The sequence below is a fragment of the Micrasema longulum genome, unplaced genomic scaffold (assembly GCF_059751315.1).
Source record: "Micrasema longulum isolate JH-2025_06_02 unplaced genomic scaffold, ASM5975131v1 h1tg000440l, whole genome shotgun sequence".
NCBI classification, from domain to species: domain Eukaryota; kingdom Metazoa; phylum Arthropoda; class Insecta; order Trichoptera; family Brachycentridae; genus Micrasema; species Micrasema longulum.
The window spans coordinates 381,348-394,848 of NW_028277639.1; the positions used below are offsets into that span (position 1 = coordinate 381,348).

Below are 13,501 nucleotides of genomic sequence, written 5' to 3' on the forward strand. Positions count from 1 at the left end.
AAATAGTGCCATAAAGTTTTTTTTTTACGAAATAGGAATAAATATTGACCACAACTTGACAAAATTCGTTGCAAAACCCCTTAAATATTTTTATTTTTTTATTTTTTTTATTTGAATTATCAATTTCATTAAAAATAGTCTATTGGACAAAAACTAACTAAAGCTACGACATGCATTCAAATCATCATACCTATTATGATTTTAACCCTACAATGCCCAATGTAGACGATCTGCTAAATACCGATAATCGGTGTATAAAAGTTATTTCAAACATGTTTATCATTCGGCGACTAGTTAATTATATTGTTAACATACTAGCCATTATAATTTATTTTCGAAATTCGCTACCAGGGTAAAATTTTTCGCTAAAATTTGAAACAAAAAGTCAGTTGTACGTATTCTGTCAAAATAATAATTTAGCTAAAGTTCAAAGGGGAATTTTTTTGTTTTTTTTTTAAGTTATAATTATAATTGTTCAAGTTATAATTGTTTCCGCAATTTTCATTATTATATAAAAAAGATGTTCATAAGAATCGTAATTTCTTGTTTTCCTTTCTTGCATTCTTGAATTATTTACCCTTTAATGCCCGATGTAGGATATTGTCCACATCGGGCACATAAGGGTAAAAAAAAATAAACAAAAATATGAAATTAAAACTGAAAAAAATTTACAATTTTAAACATACATAAAAATATGTTTTTAGTTAGAATTGGAAAAATTGGGCATTGAAGGGTTAATGAATCACGACTCGCCTATTTGTAGCATTCATGAAGGAAGATACAAATACCTAGGTGTTTGCTGATTTAGAGGTTACATAAGTAATCACACCACTTATCCTTCACTCTTGACGGTCTGCTGCCCTTCGTGTCCAGTTCTTCACTTCCAACATCGTCAGCATTGAATAACCATGCTTGAGAAAAATCACATTCAATTTTTGTGTTCTCACAGTAATCGAAATCGGAACCTTCCGTCTTGACCAACACACCACGGAGGCTGTCTATGCTGATCTATGTATTAATATGACAATGTGAAAAAGTGTATCTTTTTCTCGTCTCCGATTACCCGCAGTAGATGATACATCAAGAGAAGATTTGGAGAGAGTCTCCGCATCCCCTAAAGGTAGTATGTTAATATTCCCATTTCCTAATAGTCATTTACAACTTGTTGAAAATGTCCCTTAAAATGAAATATTTCGGTAAATTAAAAGAATGAAAATATTTCTTTTAAAAAAAAAAAATTACTATAGTTTGTTTGGCCGCAGATTGCTTGTCAATTTAAAAAGTTTTTTTACATTTCCGCACAGATTTCGATGAATTTACCGAATAATCCTGCATAGATAAATTTAAGCCACCTAGTTTCATGGTTAATTTCAGTCCTTGTCTACAAACATTTGGACAAACTCAAAATATTGATTGGTGAAGTCCAACATCTGCATAGCCTTATTAGCTATTGTCATTTCATGGCGCAAAATCATTAGCTTTTAGTCAAAAGTTACCCTGGTTAGTTTTGTGACATTTCCAAGTCTGGAATCTTTATTATAAAAAGAAATGTGTTTGTATATGAACAATACGGAGAGAGAATTCAAAATTCTAAAGCAAGAATTATTTTTTATTTCAAAGATGTGGCAAAAGTTATAAAACCGGTGACTGGTTATTCCAAATGTGTGGATTTGAAAATCGCTGGTCTTTTATTTGTATAATATAATATTATGTCAAGGGCTACAAAATGTAGTGGAAAAAATTACTCGAATCATGAAATTTTAAAAGCATAAAACGGTCTTAATACGATTTATATTTATCAAAAATTGATTCATAATACATCCTGGTTCTTTATAAAAGCCCAGTGGGTTCATTATTTAGCTCTCCAAGATTTAACGATTTTGTTATAAGTCTATTTTCAATAAAACACATTTTAATATTTCAACTTAATTTCTTTAATAAATAATTATTTTCTAATACAAAAAAATGCTTACACCTTCACAAAAGTACTAAACATAAATTGTCCATTATGTGCTCATATGTATGTATATAAAAATTACAAGGAATAAGAATTCTTTGGTCTTTTTGTCACAACGGATGACTACAGTAAAATCTAAAGGGCTTACTTTATAGTTATATCTAACAGCCAATTTATTATTTATTTACTTATAATATTATTCCACTATTAAGTTTATTGACTTTGAATGGTTTGATTTATAAGTTCTCTAATCAAGGTGACTACATATAAAGAAAGCGGTTTGAACTGAAGAATAAAGTATGGATTGATTGGTTTCAAAAGTATTATGTTTACGTACAGAGATCATTAAATTAGATGTAAGCACAATGAGATTGAGCAAGCGATAGTGTTTAAATGTGTGCTAAAAACACTACCAAAACATAATTTTTATCATATTCACACTTTGAGAAACGAAGGACAATTTTTATAATGTTAGTTGTTTTCAGCTCTGTTATATTTCATTTAAAATGGTCATAATACAGTAGAACTCCATTTATCTGAAACCCAGTAATCTGGATTGCCAAATAACCAGATCGTCATCAGGAAATAAAAAATAAAAAAAATAATTTTGTGCAATAGGGAAATATCACGTACTGCAAATACCGATAAAAATATGTTAAATGGATTTAGAAAAATTCATTGCACTTTCAAAATCAATATGGATATTGTGAGAAAAAAGATTTTCATTTATAATTTTTAAAATGAAATTCTTAAAAAAAAAACCTTTCTACAAAACACGACACGTTTGGTCTTGATAATTGTGACGTCACAATTCATGACGACGTTCTATTTTAATTCAAACAGTCACAAATAAAGATAAAAATTTAACCGAATCGTGACGTTAGGGGCAACGGTATAGCTTAATTTTAAGATGTATTTTTTGAAGTGTATTTTGACACTGAAAATTCTATGTAAATATATGTATGGAAAAAAAAAAAATTAACCATTTTTGCGGGAATTTAAAATATATATTTTAAAAAATATGTTTCCAAGTACAAAATTAAAAAAAAAATTACTAAACAGTATTTCATATATCCTTACTAATGCATGATTATAAAAAAAAAACATATTTTCCTAAAAACTTAGCTGGACATGTTTAAGTAAGTTTTGAATGTGATTCCAATTCGCTGTATTATTTCAAAAACAAAATCTGGCACTAAATAATCCGGATAATTGGAGTTTTACAGTCTATACTTTTTATTATTGGAATGAAATAAGTTAACGGGACAATATTTTGGATTTAAACTGTATTTTACAGTTTGCTTGGTCCAGATTAGAAGATTACATATCTGTTACCCCACACATTACATGAGAGAAAAAAAAAAACATATTCAACGACAGATATTTCAAGAGTTTAAGAACTATTTTGAGAAGAGAATATGGTTAGGAATTAACGTGGCTTACGTTCTGTCATAGGCTGGTTTTAGTGATCACTTTTAATTCATTATTTTGCCCGAGGGTTTGCCAGTCTATATAAAATTTTTAACATACCTATTAAAAATATTCCAGTTCACGTGATGATAAAAGCCTTAAAATATTTTTAAAAGCCACGAGTAAAAAACATGGGTACATTATTATACTGGCAAAAATATGCATTAATTAACTCGGCGAGCAGTTTCTCAAAGTTGATCTAAAAAATATATGTAGTTAATACTGATTTTAATTTTTTATCAAATCTACTGATTCATAAAAGAAGTGGCGTTATTCCAAGAATCATTTTAAGCAAGGCACATCAAATTCTTAAAAATCAGATGAGCGGGCCATGTTAAGAGACTTTAGATTAGCGTTAGAGACAATTCTGAACGATAAGCTAAGGTTTGGTTAGGAAACAGCAGTAGAAAACAGTGTGCATTGGATAATAAATTAAAAGAATAGACAGAACACAAATAGGATATGAGACATTTCATAGACACTCAAGGCCTGGATAATAATATGATACTATAGATAGACGTATAAATGGATTATTGATGTGCATATTCACATTAGTATTGCAAAAACTACGGACTTTGATGAGGAAGTTCAGTGTTTTTAAAAATTATTTGTTAATTGACGAAGCCAAAAATGATTAGTTTTATGTTTCATATTATCACTGCTATGGTTTTTTTTAATTTTGATTCTACACCGCCCGTGACGTCACAAGTTCAGGTCGGTGAGTTTTCCTGACATTTAAAAATATAATTTACCCTTCAAAACATACTAAACATGGCTATTCGGAAACAGGAAATCTATCACAACACAATTGATTGGCTCTTAACCAGTGAAATTCCAAAGTAGTTTTTTTTTTTTAATTATTTTTTTTCATACATTTTTGAGAAACTTTGGTACAATTAAATTACCCTTATTTTTACCGCGTGTATGAAAACATTTTTTTATCCAATTTCCCATAGCACTGAACTATCTCATTGTTTAACAGGGGCAAAGCCAGAAATCTAGAGAACCAAATAAAAATATTGCGTGTACAATAGTTCGCTCGATATGTGTCGAGATATGCGACCCAAGTGTTTCCAAGTATAATCTGACATGTCATCATACAATTATAACTAATCTGAAAATTTCTCGTTTTGTTTTCATTGAATACTTTCCAATACTAAACGTACAGTTAGTTTATTGCAGTACAAATCGAGCTATTGATATTAAGCTAAACAAAAAATCCAATCGAGTATAGTTAATATTAGTCTGATCTGATCACTATTCCAATACAAATTGCTATAATTATAGTATCCATTATATTAGTAGTGACAACCTTAACATTTCTACAGATCTATGTAATATTTTTGGTCTATTTACAATAACTACGTCACATTTTATCACCTTATGTATTTGGACATCTCTCCATTTTAGAAAAGTTTAAGAATATATGTACCAATGATTGGAGATTAAAACAATTACCTATATTAAAAAAAAAACAGTGGATAGGTGGGTTTAAAATGAAAATTTAGTGAACATAGTTCCACAATTCCCTACATTTACATTCTTTGGTTGTTTAACCACATCTTAATACTAATCTTATTGAACAAATTAATATTTTAATGTTGAACTTGACCCCACGTGTGATATAAAAGGAGCTATACACATTAATGAATTTTTAATAGTTAAAAAGTAAAACACACAATAAAATGATTCGTCAAATAATTTGAACCTGAGAATATTTCATGACAATTTCTTAATATACACATATTCTATAAACTAATGAATTATTCGTATTGTCAAAGTTTTATCTCCTTACTAAAAAATACAAAATAGATTTTGACCCTAAGCGTCAAAAAATATTACGACGTCGATTCATTTGGCGGCTCCAAATGCACGGAAATTGAAATGAGATAAACTTTAAAATAATGTTATATTTTATAAAACATATTATCTGTTTCAGTAATTTTCAATAATAGGTTTATTATGTTCATTTCAATTTAATCTCACTCAATATAACTACGAGTGATTAGACAAATGATTCCATAACTTATTATGTAAATAACTCGTTAGACCGAGAATCATAATTCTCAGAAGAGTGTGGCATTATATCAGCCAAAAATTTATTCAAATTCAATAAATTTACAACTAATATAATCTTGTCAAAATATGGCACTTTTGAGAAAATGACAAGACTGACTGTATTATGCATCATATTCACATTACCTGTAGTTTTACTAAACCAATCCAGTAAGAAGAATAAGTCAAATAAATTATTCAAATGTTTGGGTTATGCCGATTCAATTGTATAACTAATAATTTCACGGTAAGATTTTTACCATTGTTCGATAGGTTGCCAAAATATGTCTAAAATGAAATAACTTTCCATTTGCGTTTCATGAAAGAGTGATTTTAAATTATACGATATGATACAAACAGTGATTTATACACACAAACTCATCAGCCTTGATGGAGTCAATACTCCACACAAATAGAAATTAATCGTCTCAATCTTAATAAAATTATCAATTAGTTAAGTATTTGTGGCCTTTGTGATGGTTGTTATGATCCGTTGGTTTAGGATTCCTTTGTAAGTACGGCTGGTGGAATAGCGAGGATGACCTCTGCTTCCCCCACTTGCTCTGCCTGCTGCTGGGTGTGTGGACCACGGCTCTACTGACCGCCATCTCCTCCGAGTCTACAGGGTCGGGATCCACCGCGTAGTACGATGCGGAGAATCCTTTGAACACCATCGTTTCATCAGAGTGGAAACGAATGAGAAGAGTTTCACTCATAGAAATTATTTCCGCAGGAATCTGAAATGTTACACAAGAGTGATTCTTGGTTTTATTACTAGAAAATTGCTGGTCAAAAGGTATTACATATAGTCTAAATAAAATATAAAACCAAATTAAATTCGTACTTAGATAACAATTTCAACACACAAATTGTATTTTCAAGATCTTAACAGTGACCTCTATATTCGTCATTAATCTGTTCCTGGGGGTCTAACGAATATAGAATATCGTGGTTGATACTGCAATATCGCGTAACTATCAATAGCAGGTGAACTTAAATAGCATTCTGTTAATATGGGACTTATGATTTTAATCAACCGAAAACACCGCTGTAGCATCAGCAAAACTATCATTATTTAGAATAAAAACAGCAACAATTGGAAACTACGGCTCTTAAACAAATTTATAGTAGTACTTTAAAAAAACAGGTTACGTGGTATTGCAGTATCACCGATGATTTGACAAATATACAAACAATTATTCCCATGAAAAATAACTGTAATTCAATAAACCTGTTTCCAACTTCTAAAAATAGTACAAAAATTTCAAAAAAAAATAAAAAAAATTGTACAAACTTTAGCTCAGTTGTACACATGTTTGAACACATTTTTGGTATTATTTTTCGGTATTAGTAGTATGTGATATTTCCCTATTGGTGGCCAGAACTGGCCCGCGAAGTGTGCTCCCTTGTGGCCCTGCGGGTTCCTGTTCAGTTTCTGAATGTACCACAGTAGTACATGCAGCCCGGCCATCAATCAAAGATTTCAGATGATTTTTTAGTGAATTACAATTTTCGAGTACCGAGTGCTGTAGCCGGCATTTTTGTATAAAAACGTCATTTCAAATTGTATTTTTTCATCACAGAAATTCTTTAATTGCATATTAGGCACATTAGTTTTAAATCAGTTGTGTTCGGCTTGCAAGAGCACAAGTGACATCTACTGTTGCGTGGCCTCCAAAAGAATTGACATATTACCCGCTACCAAAACTGACCACTGACCTAGGAGTTTGGGTTATCTCTATCTAATACACTAATGCACCAATAATATTTATCATTTTAATGCATTAGTTTATTTTGTCCGAATAATACAGTAAAGCACTAGACCCCCTCAACAATTTTAATAATACTTTAAGTGCTGTTATACCACGTAGTAGCGTGATTTTTTTTATTTTAAATTACTTTACAAAAGTAATAAATAGAACAAAAATTTTGAAGAAAACTGTATCCTTCTTTCTCAAAAATGTCTTTTTTTGACATAATACTTACACTTTTTCATGAATTAAACTAAAGAAATACAATAAATTTTATTTGAATACAAGTTATAAATTAAAATACTTGGTACACTTTCACTTATTTATTTGACCAATTAGCGCTTTCACCACCTAACGAGCATTTTCAGACTGGTAAATATTATCCTTAGTAATTTTAATTCATAACTTATATTCAAACATAAGTTATTATATTATTACAATGGAATTCCATCAAGAATTGTCAATTAATTGCATAAATCGATAAGTCAACTATTTTTTCCATACCAAGCTTCCGCAGAGTCTCCCGTAACTGGGAGCACTGGAGGTATCGGGTCCGTTGAACACCTCCACATAGTCGTAACTGCAGTGAACCTCCTCCTCCAAGCTGAACGTCAGGAAGGTGAGCTGCACGTTGCGGCCCGGAGCGGCCTCGATGGTCCAGTCGCAGTCTGCACGAGGTTCGTACATCTCGTCCCCGTAGCGGGCGTGGGAGTACAGGTGCTTTACTCGAGATGTGGCCATCAGGCGGCCTCCACAAGCTGAGTCAGAAATATCGAATCAATACTAGTTTGTTTAATATAATATAAAGTTAAAAAAAAACGGCTATAATCGTACGAAAAACAGCTAAGATAACTTACATTACAATAAATATCTTAACGATAGCATCAGTGAACAATTTTAAATACAATTTCTGTTGAGTTTCATTTTTCAGCTGTTCTAAAGTAAAATAAGCAAGTTGACCGAGTTGTTTTGAAACTGGTTCAATATTTATTTATGTTGAAATATTACTGATAAGAAAAGAAAATGGATTTTTTACAAAATAATAATATCATTAGGGGCCTTACTTATAAATCGGGTATACACTTAAGCTTTAGAATAGTGATAGAATAATGATGGTATAGCAAAATGTATTACTTATAAACCTTGCATAGAGTTAAACTCAGTTTGAATCTTGGATAGCGACCATAGAAACTTTTACCTGCACATTATGTGATATAACGCTGGAATGAGCACGCGATCTGTCAAAAGCCATATTTTTCGGTAATCAAAATGGATAGTTTTTTTATGAATATACATAATAATTTTATGAATATTTTTTTTCAATTTTAAACAATATCGAAGTCCTGTGACCTTCTCAATGCGATTCAAGTGATTTTTAATCATTGGTATCTCGTAATATCTGAAATGTTATATGTTTGTATGTGTTTCAATTAATTGTGATAAAAAAGAAACACAAATAAACTAAAGAACTCGTTTTTACCTTCTCCTATTCTTCCCAAATAATATTTCTTTTTTTAATGGTTTTCATGTTATCCATTACACTGACAGTAGTCTTGATTTGTCTTTGAGGTTTGTTTTTGTTTGTTGTTATAAAAGTTACTGCGCACGCGCACATATTAGTGTTGACTGTTTAAAAAAATTAAGCATGAAATAACCTGTGGATTGTTATTCTAGGTAATATTTTTTTTTATAAGTAAGCTTTTTTTTATATCGGTTATAAATAGTTAAACCGGGTATAGTTATTTCTTAATGTAAACCTGGTATAAGGAAATCTAATAAGTAAGGCCCTAGGTATTTATGTAACAATATTTCATCCAAAAGATACCTGTAGAGTGAGTGGCCATGAATCCCTTTCTCTGCACACTTGCATCACTCTTGAATACCATGAACATCTGGTTAGAATTGGCAATAATAGGGTGGGGAATCTTGCTTCCGCAGAATCTGCCCAGTGTAGATGCTTCCGGACTATCCCCATCATACACCACTATATGGTCGTAAGCACATTCCTGGAAAAACCATACTGCATCAAAATATAGCACCCAATATTTCAATACACATTTACATTCATACAATGCCATTTTCATGATCAAATCACTTCAAGGAGGCAGACTGATTTTACCTATAAATGGAATCAATTTAAAAAGGTAATAAATAAATTATGAATATTAATACCCGTACGGAGAGACAAAACTTAAGGTGAGGATAGTACATTCTAATCTCATATGCAGAGAATAACCCGAAGGTGAAGACAATAGAATGTAGTTACCTCACCTTAAGTTTTGTCTCTGCAAACGGGTAGAAGTATTCATTACTATTACAAGGATATGCGGTGGGAAAGAAATTTGATGAATAAGTATTTGAACATAGTTTTTCTGTCACTTTCTTGCAGATGCCTCCCTGATACTGTGCGAAAAAGACAACTGCATGTTAGACTGATTATGCCTAGCTAAAATTGACAGAATCGAGGTTTTGTTGTTCTGTTTTCCGTACCCCAAAACTGAACCGATATTGTTATTTTTTTTGAGGAGTAACGGAATGAAACTTGCTGTCTGGGTACTTTTTACATTTTTCATTGTCCAAATCTTTGGAACATCTGTTCAGAGCACTTTTTTGGGTGGTCAGAGCTTCCATAAGAAACAATTTATCAAAGAAGCAAAACATTTCACACTTATAGTAAATATCTATATTGTGTAAAAAAATCACAGCGCTAGTGCGATAACCCGTACCGCGTTTCCTCTTAAGCATTATTTTATATTGGAACTAACAATTATTGAGACTGGAAAATAGATGGGGGTTACGGGTTTGATTCCTACGGAGACCACAGTAATTTAAATGTGATTTTTATTAGGCCTGGGTGTTTTTTGCTGTATATAATTTACCCCTGTAACTGGCATCTAAGTCAGTAAAATAATTATTCAAAAAAGTGATAGTGAGGATCTTAAAAATTAAAGACCAATCAGTTTGCTTTCACACCTTTATAAATTGTTAACAAGAATTCTAACTGACTTAACATAAAAACATGACTCCTACTAACCTGTAGAGCAAGCAAGCTTTAGCAAAAGCTTTGGGATTAGAGACCACATACAATCAACTCGATTACTCATAGAAAAGCCAACTGAATACAATTTAACTTACATTTAGCATTTATAGATTATGGAGGCCGTTACTGAATCACTCCAAAATGCCAGTGTTGACTCTAAAGTACATAAGACTAATAATAAAACTCATTATGCTCATTATGAGGACACAAAAACTAGTCAAATTAAAATAGAGATAGGTGATTGACAAGGGGACACAATATCGCAAAAGCTTTTTACACTAGTCTCTGAGGATGTATTTAAAACGAATCTAATTTAATCGATGGCATGTACTTGAGTCACCTCAAATTCGCAGATGACTAGTGGTCATAGGTAAGGACAGATGAACTAGGTGAAAAGATTATGGAGCTACATATGTGAGGCTTCAAAAATGATCAGGTTGGAAACGTATAATGATAAAACATATGTAATTCCAACAAGGAAATATATTACAATTTACAATAATAAAATCAATGTGGTTGATGAATACATATATCTAGGATTCAAAGTCAAACTTGGTAAAGATAACCAGAACGCGGAGTTGCCAAGAAGAATAGGGCTAAGTTGGGCTGTTTTCAGCAAACTAAAGTACATTTTTGAAAATAAACAAGTCCCAGTATGCTTATAAAGACAAGTCTATGAATTGTGTACATTGCCAGTGACGACTTATGGACTAGAAATCATATCTGTGATACAGAAAAGTAGCCAGAAACTGAAATGCACGCAACAACTCATGAAAAGACAGATTCTCGGTGTATGTCTGAGAGACTTAGTAGATATATCTTGGATCGTACGGCAAAATCAAAATAGAAGTGGGCAGGACACTTGGTGAGACAAAACGATGACAGGTAAACACATGGGCAAAAAGAATGTGTTGGAAAGCCACAAAAAAGATGGGCCGAAGACATTGCCTCGATAGCAGAGGTAGAGCATGAATGAAAAAAGCGGGGGACAGAAAGAAGTGGAAACATTTGGAAGAGGCCAGAAGTGGAGAGAGGCTACTATTATTTGAATTTCATTTGTCGTATAATATTATAAAACATATCTGAAATTAGTTGGACATCCAACTTGTGATTAAATTTACACAGGTTCAATCAGAACTTTTTCGGGACATTTCTAATCTAACATAATAAGCTGCAAAAGTTGGTCATTGTGTCATAATAACTCTTACAGGTAAAATAAAGTTAGTTATAAGAGTATTGACTTCCATACCTGATGATGTTCCATTTCAAAGACATTAAAATTAAGTTTGATTCGATGTCCGGGTGTTGTCGTAAAGTGCCAAACGCAGTCTTTTCTGGAAGGATACTGGTCTGGATAGTTTGGACTGAAATAAAAAATTCAGAAAATCAAAGATTTCTAAATTTTACTAAAAAAAAATCAGAAAGATCGTTTTGCACCTCTGATAAAATAGAGTCAATTTAAAAAAACAGATTTTGAGTTAAGTACACAAAATAAATTATTTAACAAAAAAACTTAGTCTGCTAAAAAATAGGTGTATAATTCTAGCTTTGCGCTAGAAGGGAATCTTACACGTATTTAAACGTTGCCATTCTCAAACAGTGCCATTTTAACTATTTTTTTCATGACGATTGAGATTTTATTTGAAAATTATTAGGGCATAATTTGAGACAAATCCAAATATACATGACACATCAGCATTGCTTTAAATAATGAAAAGAAAAAGAGAAAAAAATATATATTAAGACATGTTATTTTAGTTTTTAGGCTCTACTGAAAATCCTGATTTCATCAGTTATTTATTCATTACATTAATGGCCTAAGCCAATTACAACACTTACATGAAGTAATATAATGTATTTACGAGAAATTAAACAAAAAAAAAATTAATACAGACAAACAGTATACCTGTTGATGGTACCGTGTGGTTGAGTAACTTCATGTTTACAGCCACCTTCCTTGCAGTCATGTTTGTTTTCATCCAACATGAACCCGTTACGGCACGAGCACAAGTAAGATCCGATGATGTTGTGGCAATCGTGTTGGCATCCACCATTGTTCACGGCACATTCGTCATTATCTGAGGAAACAATATTGTTCGAGTAAACTAAAACAAGTAAACTATTCATATTTAAAGTGAACCTGCCCCCTACCAATTCTTCTACATCCACTGATTATTAATCTAATGAAATTAGTGCATGCTCAAAACTGGCGGCATCCATTAAACTGTCTATGTCATAAAATATTTTCATATCGAGTGTCCCGACGAAGAGACATAAGCATCTGGAAACTGGTAGGCATTAAGAAGTCAGTAAGTGGATAAACACTTGTACTTACAAACATTTGTTAGTACAAATATCACCAGCAATGAATTTTATATGTGTCATGTCTATTGCTGAAAGTTAAATACTAAACAAACACGTGGCTAGAGGCAATTAAATGCAAGAAGAAATTTTCCGAGAGAAGGGAACATGGATGTCTAGGAATTTATAGAGATAATGATCTGTCACTGGCTGATTTAAGTTGAATAGGTGAATATTACACAGGGTTCAAAATCTTCTATAATATTTTGAAGTATCTACTGCAATAAAAATTCCGCTAGGATTAAAATCTAGTACATATTCTCAAAATCAAGTTTTTTTTTCAAGTTGAATATTAATATACGAAGTAAATTATTCAGAAAAAGAAGTTTACTATTAATTTGTAATTACAAAACTAAATGATAAATTAACTAGTATAATCTTTTGACCAGTTGTTGTAAAAATACCTGTTAAGTAGACAGCAGAGAAGCCCGATTTCTGGACACTACTGTCCGATGTAAATATAAGCCGAAGGGCATTTCCTTCGCTCATAACGGGAGCGGGTATCCTCGAGCCACAGTATACTCCGTGTCTCCTGAGAACTTCAGCCCCTAACTTGCTGTGCACAGTCAAGCTATCGTATTCACATTCCTAAATAAATTGCATTCAATTAATAATTCATTTGTTAATAAAAAAAGGAGTGTACTTTGACAGGCGATAAACTTGTGGTTTGAAGTATCACTCTTCTATTATTTCGACATATAATATAAAACATCCATTATTTCATTAATGAAAAAAAATTATATATTATTGGGTATATGTTCATTGACAACATATCGACAGTGAAAAGGCAAAAGTTTCTAGTCTAAGAGAATTATGAATAGACAAAACTTTTTTAGCAAAAGTTTTGAGCCAATAAAAGTTTTTTTG

General features: G+C 31.6%; 1 protein-coding gene across 2 annotated transcripts in view; it reads right to left on the reverse strand.

Moving 5' to 3' along the window:
* Positions 1-4,265: 4,265 nt before the first annotated feature.
* LOC148281535 (tolloid-like protein 1) overlaps positions 4,266-13,501 on the reverse strand; it is a 77,932-nt gene continuing 68,696 nt past the window's right edge. For both annotated transcript variants that reach the window (XM_088226574.1, XM_088226573.1), the window contains exons 13-18: positions 13,039-13,222; positions 12,180-12,351; positions 11,523-11,637; positions 9,059-9,239; positions 7,738-7,991; positions 4,266-6,219 (exon numbers count right to left, since the gene is read on the reverse strand). In XM_088226574.1, coding sequence (XP_088082700.1) covers positions 5,929-6,219; positions 7,738-7,991; positions 9,059-9,239; positions 11,523-11,637; positions 12,180-12,351; positions 13,039-13,222 — 1,197 coding nt within the window. In that variant the 3' untranslated portion in view covers positions 4,266-5,928. The remainder of the gene's footprint in view (positions 6,220-7,737; positions 7,992-9,058; positions 9,240-11,522; positions 11,638-12,179; positions 12,352-13,038; positions 13,223-13,501) is intronic.